The following is an 18350-nucleotide window of genomic DNA, read 5'->3' as shown; positions in this document are numbered from 1 at the left end:
TTTGAAAGGATTTGGTGATCTTTGCCAAAAAATAGTTTTAAAATAGAAGCATACAATATTCCCTCTAGTGTTTCTTTTGCTGAATTTAACATTGGTCTTGCCGGTTGCCACGACAACGGTTGAGAGAGCATTTTACGCAATGAAATATATCAAGTCTGATCTACGAAATAGAATAGGCGATGATTTTTTGAACCATTCTCTCATTACTTAAGTTGAAACTGACGTGTTTCAGATGATAACTACCGATGCCATCATGATGGAAATTTTCTGAAACCCCCTTTGTATTATGTAGAAAAATGTAGAAAAAACTCTAAATTCATCCATATGGCCCCCTCCAAGTAAAGAAGTCGTTCATTTGGCCCCCTTAGTATTTAATTCCTGGCTTCATCCCTGATACTTATCAAGGTTTTTCTACATTTTTTCTTCTTTTGGACCATGTTATTGATAATTTACAGTCATCTTGATGATTCTCTTTTTGTGTACCTGTTTGGGGAGGGGGGGGGGGGCGGTTTGTCATAGACTATCAGATTTATTCTTCTTTTGGACCATGTTATTGTAATGATAATTTACAGTCCTGTTGAGGATTCTCTTTTTGTGTAGCTGTTGGAAATTTTTCGTGCAATTTTAGAGCTTGACCCCATAGATTTTTTTTTTCCGTGGCTCCGCCGCTGGCCAGAATCTACAGCCATCCATGCATGATGCATCTGGATATAGGCAACAACTGTGCGCGTCTATAACTTTAAGTCTATAAGGACATGCACATGAATCCATAATTGATGATGCTCCATGCATATGCATGATCCATCCAACCTAACCCTGATCCCTTATATCATCTGAAACCAAATCAAGGAACAAGGCCACGGTCTCTTTTATCAGCAATCAATCAACCACCTCGGCCGCTTTGCAGACCAAACATTCTTATATGTAACCTCTAGTGCTTTTACAACATCCGGGGAGCATACTCTTGACGGGAGAAAGCGGCAGTGGCCTGCATAAAATAGTCGGTGGCAGCTGGCTCCAACTGCAAGGAAAGAGAGGCTTCTTTGACTGGACTCCCTCTCACTCGACGATCCAGCAGCAGCACCAGCACTAGCACGAAGTTGCAGAAGAAGAACATGCAGCGAAAAGCTTGAGCGACACAACACCACTGCACAGATCTACTACCGCATTAGAATACTGACGCTCACAGCTTGTCGACGCAGCAGAGGAGAGGAGACTGGAGACCGTTATTCTGACGCGTAGCAAAGCAAATTCATGGCGCTCGCTACTGCAGTCTGCGGCGGATTAACTAAAGCGCAGCTGATCGTTCTGAGGGCGAAGATCATGATGAGTGCATGTGATGGTCGGGCAAATGCAGTGTCCCTTATGAACACACACAGAGCATACCGTCGTGTTCGTCAGTGGTTTGGTTTATGGAACAGGAGGCCCAGCCGAACACCGGGAGTGTGGTAAACAGGTCTATCAGGACGGTTGAAGGGCTCCTTGCTGTAGATGTTGCTTGACCTTGTATTGTATGATCGCCAATTCGCCAGGTATGCGGTGGACCCTAATGCTGCATTAGCAATGCAACTAGTAACTTGTAAGTATGCTGAAGAGAATCCAGAATGCTGACCCATTTTAAGAACCAACTGGCAGTATCCTCCAAATTCAGCCAGGGTTAAGATTTCGACCATGTGTGCACATTTTTGTTTTTGGTTCGACTTTGACAGCAACGAACTGCAAAAGTTGCGTGCTTTTTCTACTCTTTCCTTGTTTGTTTTTGAAGGAAAGAGTGATGGTACTGCTGCTGCAACAAAGTTGACACAGATCTTCTGTCAAAGTCATAGGTCCGTAGGGTTATTGTTTCTTTTGGTTTGTTTATGTAAAGTGAAGTTATTTTCCTACCCTTTCTATCTGTATATCGTCGGCTAGCTCGATTGATTGCCATTCATCAACAACCCTTGCCCAACTACTCGCTTTACTAGGGATTAGGGATGATGCTCGGGCCCAATGGGTCTCCCAAATGGCCCAAATGTACCTTGCCTTACTTAGCAGTGGCCCAAAACACAGCGTATCCACTCCTACAAAACATCCCAAGAAAAACATAAACTTCACACTAGCTAATATCTGCAAGTCTGCAACTGTGTTATCACTAGGAATCGTACCTCATTGCTGTGACAAAAGATATTTGATAGAGTTGCTCTGTGTACCCTGTCGACGTGCATGATCGGCTGAGCCAGATATTTGAAGCTGCTAGTGCAGTACGCTATTGAGCGCTGTTTCTGGCATACCACTGCACCTGAATAAATTTTGGTAGAACATAGCACAAGGTTGTGGCAGACCGTCAGATGCTGCAACCCGCTGAAAGAGACTGCGTCGCCCAAGGACGAACTGACAATTCACAGCAATCTTCTGCAAGTTGTTATTTGGAACAAGAGAAACCAACAAAGCCGACCATGAGCAGTCGTTCCACCACTGCCATGCCACATGATAAATCTCGATTACAGTCATCAACCACAGAAACACGAGAAATTTCAGAGTGATTCTTCGGCATGAGATTACCATTTTAAATTAACAACCACAGCTACCACAAGCTAATCTCAGTGCTTAGCTCCCTAGATCGGTCTACTTATATGTCGGTACAGTAGGATACTACGATGAGCCGAGGGAGACGGCCTTCGTGGACAGTAAGCTGGGGAGCAAACCATGCACGTAATACTGATAATAATTACATTGCGATCGCAGATGATGCTGTTCATCGCTGTACGCAGCTGAACCCATGGCACACCGCCATCCAAACGCTGAACAGGACCAGGCACAGCACCACGTCCACGCCGATCACGGCCATGGCGTGGCGCCGCCACCACGTGTGCCTCCAGGAGGGCCGGCTTGACCGCCGCTGTGTCGCGCCTTCCTCCGGCTGCGCCTCCTCGTCCGCAGATGAAGGCTCGCTAAACGAACCGCCAGTGCCTGGGAGCATATGGTGTGTGGTGGAGGAGGAGCTCGGCCCGGCTTGCAGTATCTGCACAAACTGCTGCACCACGCTGGACACCGCCTCGTTCCGTTGCCTCCTGGGCGTGGCACTGCAAGTGTCGCGGACGCGCTCCAGGAACTGGACGACCTCAGCGCTGCCTGGCGTGGGCTCCGCGATGGCGAGGTACGTGCGCCCGTCGTCGCCCGCCAGGAACGCGAAGATGCGCCTTCGGTCAACCGTGTGGTGGTGCCACCTGTGGTGCTCCGGCGCGTGGTTGAGGCAGAGAGTGGCCAGCGCGCGTGCCGCCTCCGCTTCCTCCTCACCCACAGCGGTGGAGCGGAAGTAAGACAGCTGCTTGCCCTTCTTGCTCCTGGACGTCACAGCCACACAGCAGAAGACGCTTGACCCCATGCCTTCGCCTTCTCTGACGCCGGCAGCATCCAGCATCCCCGGACTCGCCACCTCCGGGCCAGAGTCTAGACTTCTTGGCTTTGATCGGCGAGAGATCATGCAAAATCTCAAGGGGCATAGAAGATTTTCTAAGGGAAGAAGAGTAGAAGACTACATGTACGTACATGTGTCGGTGTATGGCTGGCTGTTGAGGTTGTGATCTTGCGGTGCAAAGGGATAGCTTCAAACCAACATGTTCTATATGCAGAAGTTTTGGAGACAACCGTTGCAGAGAAAAGCTGCTGCAGTAGCAGCCTTTATGCACAAATAATTTCGGTTTTCATATCTGTTGCAGTTGCACCAGAAAAAAAGTAGAGATGATATGTGCCTTGTACGGCGGTCTCTGGCTAAAGAATAAACAAGCTGACAAGGAAAGAAGCCCTAAAGGCTAGGTCAGTGCAACATCAGAGTTAACTTACTTGAGGAGAGAAGCAACAAGAAGGACCATCTTGATGCGACGATGAAGGCTTCAAACGTGGGTTTCGACCTTGAAGAAGGCTTTAAGAGGTCCAATGTCGAGATGAGAAGAACATCAGAGCAAAGTATTCTTGCTGTAGAATTTTGGTTTGGGGATAAGGTACTTTCAGGTTAGGTGAGTCAAAAGGGGAGAATTTTAGCGAGCAAGTCAAATACTAGTACTTTCACAAGAATAATGTAATGGCATTTTACAAGTGAAACAAGTGGATGATGCGTAGTGGTACAAATATTTCATCACTTGGTAGAGGCTTGTTTTGATATGGTTCAGACAGTCACTGTCTGAATTAGCCACCTACAAGTAATATAACACATTATAGGATAGGTGGAATACGAAAATACGGTGGTGCACTCGGGTGCACCATACCCTGATATGAAAAAACATTTGAATAACCATATTTAAATGTGTTAAAAAATTTGAAATAATTCACACACATACATGTCACCATGCTACTTACTCGTGTAAATTGTCAAGAAAAAATTCGAATTTTTCTGACCTACACAAAAAAGAGAAAATAGATTTTTCGCTATATTGTGAATAGTACGTGTATACTGCTATATTGTGAACAGTACATCTTGTTATTTTTGTGTAGGCTATGTAACTTAATATTTTAGTTCCTGATTTGACGTACGCATGTCTGCATACATTTCCTACCAATTTAATTTATGACATATTTTTTTGTAAATTTCTGACGTGTTTTCAATATAGGGTGCGCGCGCACCTGAGAGCCAAAAGTGCGCGTCAAGGTGGAATAGCACTAGTACAGAATAGGGCAGACTTGTCAAGACACCAAGCAATATCATCTTTTTTGCACCTTCACCTAACACCAAAGTTTTTACTCCGAAAGACTAAAAAACGAGCTAGCAATGACACCTGAGCACAAAAATAGAGAGCTGCATTCTACAACCGAATGCATCACTTGACCATCACAAATAGGGTTGGCAAACAGGGTTTGTGGGCCTGCATTTCAGAAACTTGGTTGCCTCTGATGGGAGGTTCATTTCTGTGATAGGCAGGGACATACTCACAGTACATTCACTTGACTGGGTTTTATTTTAAATGGCTCCCCCAGTTGAGACATCAACATCTTCTGGGTAAGTAAGAGTAATGGTCATTCGAGTACATGACAATGAACTTCAAGAATAAGTCAAATCATCAATGGATATGATCATTGATTCGTGAGTTAATTAAAAAAGGGTGCACAAAGGACCACAACGTTGGATTTCTTTATTTTCCCGGGAAGAGGAGATGTACTACAGTACTAGGCTATCTTTGAGACATGGATAGAGTACAACGTACATGGCTATCTTCAGGTGAGAGCCTTCTGTTACGAACTTACCATTAACAACATGGATTTAGTAGGCTATATTTACATGCATGAATACAAAGTACAACCAAGATGCTACTGAGAATTTAGGAAGCTAACATGCTACGTTCAACCTGCCTACTTTGCATATCAGATTCGACTCTTTGGTGCCTACTGCCTAGTAGGATGGGTACATGATTGGCTGCCTTGGAGCTCCATGACCAACAGCATTAACAGCATAACCTCCATAGCTAGCAATCAGAGCAGAACTATATGCACGACTGTTGTAGTCATACGTACCGTGGACAAACGGTCTGTGCTCATGCACAGGTTGAGTTGGCAATGCTGGTCCAAAGAGAAAACAACAGAACAAGATGGGGTTAAAACACATATCCTGTAACGCGTATAAACAAACCTAGGAAATAGCCTCACCTTGAGGGTGAACATTGTAAGGATAATAACTGAGTGAAGAGCCGTTATGTGGAATCCCGTCATTTACCACCGGATATGCTGGTTTATGGGACACAGGCATATCACTAGAATGCACAAACTGAGGCTGCTTTGGTAATGGTATAGGGTTGAGTTTAGGCATTACTGGATTATTGCCATTTGACGAGGGTTTGTCTTGTCCAGAAAGCTGTCAAAATTGATGATATTGCTTATGTTAGCAGATATACATGTCATAACAGCAAGAAATAAATACAATTAGTGCGCTCTAACTAGGTAAGTTGTGATTATATAGCTAGTGTTAATTTGCAGGCCAATGATTGGACTACGCAACATATACTGAAGATTACAAAAGAAGAAACGTACCCCAAATTTGAGTGTTTTACCATTAAGACGAACAAGTCCTGAAAAAAGCCCAACAGCGTACTGAGCGATTTCCTCAGTCTCATACTGGGCAAAAGCAAAACCTTTGGGACGTCCAGTTTCAAAATCACAGGGTATGTATAGGTCTACTACATGACCTGCCTGGATAAGAATCTCATACAAGACCTTTTCAGGTACCTTCTCATCTAAGTTGCCTGTTGAGAATAGTATAGGTAAGTAAAACTAGTACAACACAAAGCTTTACTGCAATAATAAAACATAACGCAGCAGCCTGAAGGCTGATGTTACACCGGAATGTTACAGAAATTCCTAGAAAATAATTGAGCTACTGAACAGTAAACATTATCAAGAGGAAAACACAATATGCATATATTTGATGTGCCGGAACAGCAGCATAATGCAAAAAAGCGACAGTTTGTTTGCTAAAAAAAGTTAGACAAGACATGAGAACAAGGCTATGACGACCCAGCTAGTACAAGTTTACTAGTACGTTTTTTCCAAGAAATGAAAGAGCGCAGCAATTCTCAAAACTAGATGTAAAGTTTGGAATTACAATTATGCACTGCTACGGTTACACAATACTGTTTGCAGTTACCGAGCGAGGCTGAGAGGCATTGCATCAGCATGATACAAAATCTATGCAGTTGTTGTTTACAATTTAATCATATACGAACTTGTCAACCAACACAACAGGCACGTCGAGCTGCATATGGCAGAATGGCAGCCTGAGCATAGACATGGTCCTATTGTAAGGAATTATACAGTAGTCTATATCAAGTTACAAAACTGAAACATCAGGAATCGTTTGGCCGGCAAATTAGAAGTATCCATGCTGACGCGAGGCAAAGCGACAATGAAAGCACTAAAACTAACCCCATCGCAAAAATAAGTACAGTACTACTAACACTAAGAGGCGTCACCGCGTCAGCAAAATAATACTAAACAAGCTCGAAACATTATCCTGATTTAAGGATACAAAAAAAGGGGGAAGACGAATCCAATCGCACCCGTACTCACCCGCATACCAGTCAAACACCTCGATTAGGCGACGCATCTAATTCAATCCGAACTAAAAAAGAGTTCCAAAATCTAGGTTACACGCGGTGCTTCCGCGAGCAGGGGCGGGGAGCGCGAAGCGAAGGCGGGAGCTCACCTACGTAGACGGAGCAGGACGGGTCCCTCGCCATGGAGGAGCCGGATCTGGCGGGACGGCGGCCGACGTCGACGAGCTCCGCGCGCTCGCAGTCGCTCCGCAATCGCAGGGGTCGCGTGTAGTCGCACGAGCGAATCACAGCAGCGCGGGTTTGGTGTTTGGGCTTTGGGCCGTCGGTCGGGCGGCGGCTATTTGTCTGCTTTGCCTCAAGATTCGGAAAACGGAACGGATTCCGACTCCGCCTAGGGCCTACCTGTCAGTGACTGGGCCTTGACCGGAAGCGGAGGAGATGGGGCCGTACACGGTAGCAAACCAATGGGGCTCAGTGATGGGTACGTGGAGAGCCCACGTGGAGGCCTGCCATTGGGTGGCGCGCGTGGCGTGCACTCCAGTGCACCGGCCGAACAAAAACTGTGACGTGCATGTCGACCACATCACGCGTCGGTCCTCCGTCGTACCGTCCAGCTGCCTGTCGACACGGCGATTCATCAGTATGAAAGATACGAATTGTTAATGGACAGCAATAAATATCGATATCATCCACCATATCTTTTCACCCCCCAAAAAAACCACTCGCCACAGTATCTTTTCTTTTCACCATAATATCCCCAATATATCCTGCATTGATTTTTCATCTTTTCCTGATATTCCTGCAACGATATCTAGCTACTACTCCCTGGTTTCGAATTTCACAATTTGAAACCGAGGAGCTTTTGACAACGGCAGGCGCAGGCCACCACGCAAGAGACCAAAATCGCCACGTCACGAGAAGCCGCCGCACAGGCTGGACAGGCGATGAATCGCCGTGCCAGCGGTGGAAGCCGACAACAGGGAGGAGAGAGATCTCGCGATACAAAACCAGACTACTAGACGCCTTCCACCTCCACCTCCACCTCCACCGATGGAGCTCCGGCCGTTACAAAAAGAGCCCACCGCCCGTCCCCGCAGCCCGCTCCACCGCCGCGCCCCGTCCCCGATCCGCGCCGCCGGCCCGCGCCCCCGGTGCTGACCGCTTGCGCCCCCGCCCCGCCCCCGGAATCGGATTCGTTCGCGGCCTCGCCGCGACGCTCCGGGTGTTGTTGGTGGTGGTACTGTATGTGAGGCGCCGCGTGGTCAAATGCAGAAGTCGCGGAGAGCGCTCGTGAAGAGGAAGGCGGCGGCGGCGCAGGAGCGCGTCGGCGCCGCCGCGGACGCCGGGAGGAAGAGGCGCCTCTACGGCTTCTCCGCGTCGCTCGTCGTCGCGTCCTGGGTCGCGCTCCTCCTCCTCAACTCCTTCATCGGCCACGGCGACGGTCAACGAGGTATGCGTGGTTCGCGCCTCCGTCTCGCTCCTTCGTTTCTCAGGTTTTGCCTAGACGAATCCTGCGCGGTGGTTGCGTGGTACGGTGATCGGCACATGATTGGTGGTTTGGCCGTAGGTGTTCACGGAGTCGATGGAATCGCGTAGGGCGATCGAACACAGTTGTTAGGCTTAGATCCGTACCCGGTTGTTAGGGGTCTTTCCTGATTACAGGTTGCTGGTTGTTAGTTAGATGCGTTGCTGAAATCTCCACATCCTTCTGTCCTCGACTTACTCAACTTTCCTCTCAATTTTTTGAATTTGGGTGTTGAGTTCCCTGCCTGTTGGTTGGATTAACATTATGGCCATCTGATTTCTGCAGATGGAGGAGACCCCGTTGTTGCCCGTCCCGTTGCTGATCCTTCCATCAATGAAGGCTATGTTAGTTCTGGTTCTGTACACCAGAACCACGAGGAGAGTTTGACAGTGGCTGACGATACATGTGTTAAGCTTGATGAAAGTGTCGCGCTTTCAGAAGAGACACTGCTGCCGGAAGATGAGCTGTGTTCCAGTGATGGTGCGCAGAGCGATGACAATGAAGCTGTAACCAATGATAATCGAATTGAGCCGTCAGAAGACCAGGGTGAGCAAGAAGCCCCAGCCAAGGATGGTCAGATTGAACCGTCAGAATCTCAGGTGGAGGAAGAAGCTCCAACCAAGGACGACGAAATTGAGCAGTCGAAAGTTCAGGACGACACTCCTCTGATGAAAAACATCGGTTCTGGCGCTCATCCAGCGGAGAAGGTGGATGCCGAAGACGTTCCGAAGCCAGCAAGATTGGCACGAGTTGTTCCTCCTGGTCTTGACGAGTTCAAGACGAGAGCGATCGCCGAGAGGGGGCAGGACGCCTCCAGTCAGACCGGCCACGTGATCCACCGGAGGGAACCTAGCGGGCAGCTGTACAACTACGCTTCGGCCGCTAAAGGGGCCAAGGTTCTGGATTTCAACAAGGAGGCCAAGGGCGCTTCCAACATCCTGGACAAAGACAAGGACAAGTACCTCCGCAACCCTTGCTCCGCGGAGGGGAAATTTGTCGTCCTAGAGCTTTCTGAGGAAACCTTGGTAGATACCGTTGCGCTTGCGAATTTTGAGCACTACTCTTCTAATTTGAAAGAGTTTGAAATGCTGAGCAGTCTTGTTTATCCCACGGAAAACTGGGAGACACTTGGGAGGTTCACTGTCGCAAATGCGAAGCAGGCTCAGAGTTTCACTTTTTCAGAGCCGAAGTGGGCTAGGTATCTGAAGCTGAACTTGCTAAACCATTATGGCTCTGCAAGCTACTGTACACTGAGCATGCTTGAAGTGTATGGGATGGATGCTGTGGAAAAGATGCTCGAGAATTTGATCCCTGTTGAGAACAGAAATGTTGAGTCTGATGAGAAATCGAAGGATCCTGTTGAGCAAACACCTGTGAAGGAGCCTAATGGTGGAAAAGACTCCTCACAGGAACCCCTTGATGAAGATGAATTTGAACTAGAAGATGATAGAACAAATGGTGATTCTTCGAAGAATGGTGCTCATGATCAGGTTATAGAGACAAGGACCCTTCAGGCTGGCAGGATTCCTGGAGATACGGTTCTTAAGGTGCTCATGCAGAAAGTTCAGTCTCTTGATGTGAGCTTTTCTGTCCTGGAACGGTACCTAGAGGAAGTCAACAGCAGATACGGGCAAATTTTTAAGGATTTCGATGCTGATATTGATAGCAAAGACGCACTATTGCAGAAAATTAAATTGGAGTTGAAGGAGCTTCAGAACAGTAAAAATCACTTGGTATGCAATTTTCTGCACTTATATTTCAATTTCAGCTACTGCTGCCTCTTATTTCTGTATCTTATCTTGCATTCTTGTGTTTCAGGCCAAAGAAATTGACGGCGTCCTCTCCTGGAAGTTAGTTGCTTCCTCACAGTTAGACCAGCTTGTCCTGGATAATGCCATACTCAGGTTTGTATTATTACCTTCAGTTTCATGAATTTGCATCCGCGTCAATTAAGCATGATATTTCCTTTGCTAAGATTATAACTATGTGAATCATGCTGTCTGCAGGTCAGAGTTTGATCGATTTAGGGATAAGCAAGTTGACATGGAGAATAGGAGTCTTGCTGTCATATTTCTTAGTTTTGTTTTTGGTTGCCTAGCCCTAGCTAAATTGTCCATAGGTAAGATATTCGATATCTGTAGATTATATGATTTTGAAAAGTTCCATAGTAGGGTAAAATCCGGATGGCTTGTGTTGCTGCTGAGCAGTTTCATTATAGCCTCCATTTTGGTAATACAGTGATGTATGTAATCACTCCATGTGTAATCGCGGCTGCATAGTGTAATTCCATGAGGTATCTAATTCAAATCAGAGATCACATCTCTGAGATCTTAGAAAGAATCTCAGTAATAAATGTTCAAATTCACCAGTGATCTCAGTAATAAATATTCAAATTCACCAGTGATCTCAGTTTTGGAGGGAAGGAAAGGAAGTCATTTCTTAAAGGTTGCAGCAGGGTACTAGAACAAGTCTAAAACTAGAATTTTTTTTCTGGTCCATGCCTCCATGGTCCAATCCAGAGGAATGTAGAAGCAAGACTACCTGGAACCCATGTGCATACAGCTGGAGCCGGGAAATTTTTATAGAAGGAAACATGGCATGGTCCCATGTGCTTCCATGTATGATTGCCAGGAAGAAATGAACTAAATATAGCAAAATCTTGCCCTGAGTCCTGTGCGCAGTGGATGTTATTTATTCCTGGGTGGGTGCCCTGTCCACCTGTGCACATGGCCTCTTTGCTTACAAGGCAGTGTTTCGTTTGTTTCCACAATCAAAAGCATCCCTTCATCAGTAGTTCAATACTGAAGTCAATGACTCATCAAATGCTAGTACTGTATGGAGTGAATCTTACTTCCTGCACAGCCACAGACGTGTAGAGCTGTTCTAGTTGTTGAGACAGTATTTTGTTGCAAGTTTGTTCTTGTCGTTGGAGACTTCTGCATCTTTCCACGAAATAGTTGACATTCTAGTTGAAGGAATAATAGAAGGATAGCTATGACAAATACTTTTATCTAGTATGACATTGGCATCGGGTTAGTTTGCTAATGACAGCTTATTTCTGGAAACTCTGCTGCCTGGTTGCATCTGAATAGTTAGCTATGATATCTATCACATTGGCAATGTTTTGTTGCAAATCTGTTCATTGCTTCCAGGTCCAGCTTGTCGTTGGAGATTTCTGCATATGGTTCTATGGAATATGCTATTCGTAATACGGAATAGTTGACATTTTAATTCAGGGCATAGCATTATAACAATTTATCTGTGACGTCTGTTTATAGGCAGCTGATGTCAGCTTGTTTCTTAACTCCTCGCTTGGTTGACAATCTTTAACATTGTGCAAATTGCTGTTTTCTTGCCTGATGGTTATGGGTATCCATAGTTGCACACGACATTCTATTGTGTCAGCTCTGCTTTGACTTTCCTAACTTGATGATGGAGTAGCAGTTCTGTTCATTTTTGGGTGGGCTCCCTGTCTACCAGGAGCACATGGCCTCAACGTTGCCTTGGTTCAGAAGGCAGTGTTCTGTTTGTTTCCATGTCAACTATCAAGTCGAGCTTAGAGCATCTCCAGCCGTTGGAGTCCCCCGGGGCAAAATTCGGATGAAAATTGATCCGAATTAGATCTATTTTTGGCATGGGGAGCAACAATTTTCTAGCCGTCCCGGGGAATTTGTGCGGGCCAGAGCGCGGAATCTTCACTGACACGCGGGTCAGAGCGCGGAATTTGCTCCATTCGGAGTCCCCGGTAGCACCCCGGGAAACCGAGGACGGCCTGGGAGTCCGGACGGATGTAGGCCTAAATCCGGATGTAGGCCTAAATCCAGACGACAACGAGAAACTAGGGGCGTGACTGAGCTATTTTCATCCATCCGGATGAAAAAAAAAGGTCCTGAGGCGTCGCGGAAACATGGCTGGAGATGCTCTGGAGGTGATGTGCCAGACGTGACACGTCAAAACGTGTGGGGTTACCTTTTGTGCTGCACGCTTGGTCTGACTCTGGCTTGACTAGACGTGTGTTCCTTTGACCAGACGAGTACTATATGGAGTGGCTGGTTGCTGCCGCTGTAACCTGTAGTTCATGAGCACACATGGTAGTAGCGCGTATCCAGTGAAGCAGAAATCTTCATCAATGGGAGCTCTCTCCATGGCGGCCCTGGAGCGCAATCCACGGTTAGTTTCTCTGGATGTTCGCATTTCTCATCGCACTATGTTTTGTGCTGGTTTTCTATGCGCTAAAAAGTTATCGTTTCTCATCTGCGACAGCGTGATTGAGTATGAGATTCTTGATTTGAATGAAAGATATGGAGGAGATTCGTTGGTACCCAACGAAATCCCAGCACCAGTGGAAACGGAAGAAGTAGTGAACCTTGATGTGGAACAGGGAGAAGCTCTAGAGCGACGGGAGGCAGATAAGTTCAATGACGGTGATGCAGGTTCGGACACAGAGACAGTTCGTCGGAAAGATACACCAGACTCGCCAACTTGGCCAAAGAGGTACACTAATCCATGTGTGTCTAGGGAACTGCCGAAAAATTTAGATCATGGTATCGATAAGGCACACAATTGACAATGTAGATAATTTTCTATTCCTTGGTTAATATAATGTGATCTTGGTAATTATGGGCACCTGTGAGACCTGAGGCTTGGAGGACAACAAAATAAAGAGTTTGCAATATGTGCTTCAAGAGAAGTAAAGATGATCTGCGTTGCAATAGACCAATGCTCTCATAATCACAGCATTGGAGATCGAGATTTTAGAGTAATGGTGACTATAAGTAGATGCATATTACAAAACATGAAATGGGCATAATGTTAATTTTGATATTCTGGTGTTAATATTGATCCATGAGTTCTTAGTTATCCATGACTCTTTATAACCAATGCACTGATGTAAAAGTTAACAATGCCTGTTAACTTGATTGGACCATGTAGAATATACAAATTGTTAATGATTCATAAAAAACTGTGCGATGTACCATTCATTTTGCGGGTAGTCTATTAATATGTTCATCTCTTGTCGCAATAACAAAACAATCTCCTAGTTCAGTTAAATTGATTGCAAAACAATTCAGTCAACCATACAATATGACCGTTGACATATTGTTGGTTATTATGCATCTCATTTTAAATGGCAATGTTTATTTTTTATATGCAGGGTGCGTATTGCAAAAGAGCCTCCTCCTAGGCCCAGCGCTCCAGGACGTACTAGTGCACTGGAGAAGTCAATAAGAGGGTTTGCAAACAAGGAGAGTGAATCAGTGATCAACCCAAAAATTGCAACATCATTTGATTCATTGCAAGATGCTTATGACTTCTACAACTTGTATTCGTGGGAGTTAGGATTTGGCATTCGCTACGGCAAAAGCAGATTAAATGTTGAGAGGGTCAAGTGCATGCAGGAATTAGTGTGTGGTTGTGCGGTATGTACAATTCAGTACTACAAATACTTAAGACTTGAATTTTAGTATGCAGCACTAACTATGTTGTTGAAAATATTCCAGGGGAAACCAACTAGGTTAAACAGTCGTTCATTCAGATGTGAATGTCCTGCCATGCTAAGGCTTCTGCGCACCGAGGACAATGGATGGTACGTCGCTGAGCACCGAGTAGATCATAACCATGCATTATCGAAGACGTGTGAGGAGAATTTGCGCTGGCCGTCACACCGGTATATTGACAGGTACACAAAAGAGCTAGTTAAACAACTTCGTGAAAATAATGTGAACGCAAGTAAGGTCCACAGTATTATAGGTAGTTTCTTTAGGGAGGTTGAGAGTGTGCCCTTAACAAAGAGATCTTTGAAAACACTGTGTGGTAAGCTCAGTCAGGAGCAATCAGATGATGACATTAAGAAGACAATTGATGTGTTAAAAGAAATTCAAGTTGCAGATCCCAGTTTGATGTACACTTTTGAGGTGGACAAAGAGAGTAGGGTAAAATCTTTGATGTGGACTAATGGGCGTAGTATAGAGAAGTACCAGTATTTTGGAGATGTGCTAACATTTGACACAACGTACCGAACAAACCTTTATGACTTGCCGTTTGGCATTTTTATGGGGGTGAACAACCATTTCCAGAGCATAATCCTTGGTGGGGTACTTTTGAGAGAGGAATCCACAGAGTTTCAAATGGGTTTTTTCAAATGGGTGGCAAACCACCACAGACAATTCTTACCGGTAAGCATATGAAATGGTTTTGCCTAACGAAAATATAAGTTCATTCGTTTGCACAGAAAATTACGATTGACCAATAATGTCGCTTCTCTTGTTGTGCAGACCAAGCTCATGCAATGGAGGTCTCATTAGCCGCTATATTGCCAAATATAACACATCGATGGTGTAAGTGGCATGTCTTGAAGAAAGCAAAGGAATTTCTGGGACCTTTGTACCGAAAAAATAACGATTTTAGGGCAGAATTCGACAACATAGTGCACCGCATGCTGACCGAAGAAGAGTTTGAGGATGGTTGGGCAATGCTGCTAAGCAAGTACGGACTGCATAAGCATCCTTATCTTACACAGATATATGAGGTAAGGCATAAGTGGGCAAAGCCCTACTTCCGCACTAAATTTTGCGCAAAGATGACTAGCACACGGAGGAGTGAAAGCGCAAACAACATGTTGAAGGTTTACGTGCCACCTGCATGCACAATGCATTTGTTTGCAAGGCAGTATGAAAAACTTCAGTTTGACACCGAGTCGGAAGAAAGCTACCAAGAGAGAAGAACGTTTCTGGTAAATAGCTGTGAATACTTAATTGTGATATCTGGTATGTTTCGTATATGAGCTAACATCATTATGCTCGTGCAGGGTGGCGTTGTTCTGAAGGTAAACCTACCTATCGAGAGGCACGCTAGCAAAGTTTACACGAATGCTATGTTCGAACAATTTGGACACAATCTGCTTGAGTCCAGTTACTATGCTGTGGAAGAAGTTGAGATTGGAAGAAGATACCTGGCAAGGCACGTTAATAATGGAACAAGAGAAAAATGGTGCAAAATTGTGTATGAAGTGAGAGTTGATGAACATGGCGAACTTTTTACATGCATTTGTGGTAGCTTCGAACATACCGGAATGCTTTGCTGCCACTGCTTGAAGGTAGTGATTAGCTCATGTATACATTGATATGTCAATTAAGCACACCTGCTGTTGTTGTATTTTTTCTTCTGTTGTGACTAACTTTGATTTGTGTCAGATCATGGTACACCTGGGTGTTGAGAAGATACCGACCAAACATATTCTGAAAAGGTGGACAGTTGATGCTGAAGATGTACTGCCAAGCAATTTGGTTCACTATCAACAAGATAGAGGGCGTACAAAGTTGGTGTCAACGAGGCATTCCCGTCTATACTTGAAAGCACTAGAACTGGTAACGATTGGAGAATCAAACATTGCGTCATATGCTGCTGCTATGGATGTGCTAGTCGAAGGATTGCTGAGGGTGGCACCACTGAGTTTGGTGAAAGATGGGCTCGCTGAGAACGAACTTGCTACCAAATCGACAGCAGCTTGTATTGAGACAGTTACTGAATCAGGTGATTCGGTAGATGGCGATTTCAGCATGGGAGGATTGTCAGCAGAAAACCGTCCGCGTGTTGCGGGAAGACCAGATGCAAGCCGTGAGAAGGCGCCATGTGAGCAGTCACTGAAGAGATCAAGGTCATGTTCTATTTGCCAAGAGCGTGGACACAACATCAATACATGCCCTGAAAGAGGAGATGCTCCTAAGAGAGAACGAAGGTCATCACGCTGCTCTAACTGTGGAATTACTGGACATCGGAAGAACACTTGTGGGATTCCCATGTACCGAGAGTTCACGGCAATTTCAGATTTTCATTCATACAACAATCTTAGCTGAATTGCACTGCTGTTGTTGCACTTATATCTACATATGTAGTGTTTTGACCTTATTTTCCATGTTAGCAGGGCCGCGTGTACACTTCTCATTTGCTGCGCTAGCACAGCTGGGTCCGTATCTTGGCACAGGAGTTTTGGTTAGCTGTTGTCTGTTGAGATAATATTTTGTTTCAAATTTGTCCAGTGCTTCCAGGCCCAGCTTGTCAGTGGAGACTTCGGCATTCCCGTATTTCTATGGATCACGCTATTCATGATAGTTGACATTTTATTTCGGCTGTTGAATGAAGGACCGAGTAATACTTTTGTGACAGCTTGTTTCTTGAAACTCAACTGTTTGACCATGTTCAATAATGAGCAAAATTCGGGTTTTCTCGTCTGATAGATATCCACATTTGCACACGACGTTATGGTATGCCACGTTTGGCACGGCTTTGACCATTTCTAACGTGATGTGGTAGCTTGTTTTACAGAAAAGAATCAGAAGCGTTTACTTGTATTATCCATAAAGCAGCTGCACATCTCTTGGTCTCTGAATCTTTTTCCAGGCTTCACTCACTTTTTTTTTCCAGGCTTCACTCACTTTAGCGCCAGCTATGGAAACTTGTGAAAATTCTTCCAAGGAGTAAGCCGGCCTTTGTGGCCCATTAGCAATATCCCAGAGACAACCCATCTTCCCATCAGGTCCAATTGTCAACATATATCGCTACATTTGTTTTTGCTTTTTTGAGAAAATCGTATCGCTCTGCATGCATTTCCACATACTGACAGTGCGTTGCAAGGCCTTTCTTCCGAGCGTATTAAGTTTACCTGAATTTTTTAAACTGCAGTTTCACAGTGAATTTTTTGAACTATAATGGAGGTAAGGCGTCCATTTTGCAACATCAAGTACTCCATGTGTTATATTTTCTAGTTGTTAGAAAAATGAACAAACATGAATTTGATTTATTTTTTTTTGCAAAATGACACCATCTTTCGGTAAATTGGCTCAAGATTTTACATACGACCTCCGATAAAAAATGATTTTACATGAAAATGTGTGTACAGGAAAATTTACATCCGATTTTAATGGCCTGCGGCTGTTTACCGATTTTTATATTCCTCAAATTCTAAAAGAAAAATAGAGTTTTCGAAGCTTTTATATTTTGACAAAAAAAATCAAAAACTTATATAGCAGCGGCGCACTAAGCGTTGTGGTGCGTCACTCGTAACTTTTCTAATTTTTGGGACCATCCACCTACCTCGCTAGCTTCATTATATCCCCTTCCACACATCTATTATCGCCCCGTGCCTCCTCCCTTCTCTTCCTCCCTACCTACTTGCCTTCTTTTTCTCTTCCTCCATGGCTCCTCTTTATCATCCTCCTCCTCCTCCTCCTCCTCTTCATCCTCCTCCATGCCTCCTCCTCCTCCTTCTCCTCTGTCTCCTCCTCATGCCTCCACCTTCTAATCCATGCCCCTCCTCTTGCTCGCCAACCCGACGACCTCGCATGCCCCTTGATCGCTACCGGTTGCTGACATAGGCATCCCCAATGGGCCTGCCGAAGATGGTATCCGGGGTTTACTGAAGGCCCACGACTCGAAGGATAAGAAGAATGGAAGCCCATGTTGCTATTTAAGGAAAGCTAGAGTTGTATTAGGAGAGAACACTTGTAATATTGCGGGATGAGTTGGAAACCCTCCCGAACTCTGTAACTTGTGTATCACGAATCCCTCGGCTCCACCTTAAGGATGGCAATTTTACCCACGAGTACTGGTACCCGCGGGTACCGTAATCACATGGGCAGGGTATGGGTACACTTTTATGCCCATGGGTAGTACCTATACCCTACCATTAAGTCATGGGTAGAACACGGGTATAGCCTCGTACCCGCGGGTATACCCTGCCCATTTGTTGTCAACTTCTTACCTGACTCGTCTACTTTTGTTGACTTATGAGTTAGAATATGAGAATA

At 45.2% G+C, this 18350-nt stretch overlaps 4 protein-coding genes across 7 annotated transcripts; 2 read left to right on the top strand and 2 right to left on the bottom strand.

Moving 5' to 3' along the window:
• Positions 1-2511: 2511 nt before the first annotated feature.
• Positions 2512-4202, bottom strand: LOC127345221 (phytolongin Phyl1.2-like). Of its 2 annotated transcripts, none has more exons than XM_051371666.2 (2): positions 3529-4202; positions 2512-3442 (listed from the first exon to the last, which is right to left on the bottom strand). In XM_051371666.2, the coding sequence occupies exon 2, from the start codon at positions 3398-3400 to the stop codon at positions 2735-2737; it is 666 nt and encodes a 221-aa protein (XP_051227626.1). In that variant the 5' UTR covers positions 3401-3442; positions 3529-4202; the 3' UTR covers positions 2512-2734. The 2 variants fall into 2 exon arrangements, with proteins under 2 accessions (XP_051227626.1, XP_051227625.1); XM_051371665.2 differs by having other exon boundaries at positions 2512-3689; positions 3823-4202.
• Positions 4203-5084: 882 nt separating this feature from the next.
• LOC127345222 (uncharacterized) lies at positions 5085-7326 on the bottom strand. The gene is made up of 4 exons (XM_051371667.2): positions 7169-7326; positions 5998-6209; positions 5617-5821; positions 5085-5529 (listed from the first exon to the last, which is right to left on the bottom strand). Exons 1-4 carry the CDS (start codon positions 7200-7202, stop codon positions 5363-5365), a joined length of 618 nt encoding a protein of 205 aa, XP_051227627.1. The 5' UTR covers positions 7203-7326; the 3' UTR covers positions 5085-5362.
• A 916-nt stretch (positions 7327-8242) lies between these two features.
• On the top strand, positions 8243-10884 carry LOC127345224 (SUN domain-containing protein 4). The gene is made up of 4 exons (XM_051371669.2): positions 8243-8469; positions 8830-10277; positions 10363-10448; positions 10551-10884. Exons 1-4 carry the CDS (start codon positions 8286-8288, stop codon positions 10783-10785), a joined length of 1953 nt encoding a protein of 650 aa, XP_051227629.1. The 5' UTR covers positions 8243-8285; the 3' UTR covers positions 10786-10884.
• Positions 10885-11009: 125 nt separating this feature from the next.
• LOC127345223 (protein FAR-RED IMPAIRED RESPONSE 1-like) lies at positions 11010-16712 on the top strand. Of its 3 annotated transcripts, none has more exons than XM_051371668.2 (5): positions 11010-12714; positions 12808-13038; positions 13700-13964; positions 14046-14720; positions 14820-14974. In XM_051371668.2, the coding sequence occupies exons 1-5, from the start codon at positions 12623-12625 to the stop codon at positions 14847-14849; spliced, it is 1293 nt and encodes a 430-aa protein (XP_051227628.2). In that variant the 5' UTR covers positions 11010-12622; the 3' UTR covers positions 14850-14974. The 3 variants fall into 3 exon arrangements, with proteins under 3 accessions (XP_051227628.2, XP_071684652.1, XP_071684653.1); XM_071828551.1 differs by lacking the exons at positions 11010-12714; positions 12808-13038; positions 13700-13964 and adding exons at positions 15353-15640; positions 15738-16712 and having other exon boundaries at positions 14051-14224; positions 14622-14720; positions 14820-15277; XM_071828552.1 differs by lacking the exons at positions 11010-12714; positions 12808-13038; positions 13700-13964 and adding exons at positions 15353-15640; positions 15738-16712 and having other exon boundaries at positions 14051-14224; positions 14820-15277.
• Positions 16713-18350: the final 1638 nt, after the last annotated feature.

The sequence above is a fragment of the Lolium perenne genome, chromosome 3, assembly GCF_019359855.2.
Source record: "Lolium perenne isolate Kyuss_39 chromosome 3, Kyuss_2.0, whole genome shotgun sequence".
Lineage (NCBI taxonomy): Eukaryota > Viridiplantae > Streptophyta > Magnoliopsida > Poales > Poaceae > Lolium > Lolium perenne.
Note: the sequence above shows the minus strand (reverse complement) of the source record. Positions and strands in the feature narration are given on the sequence as shown.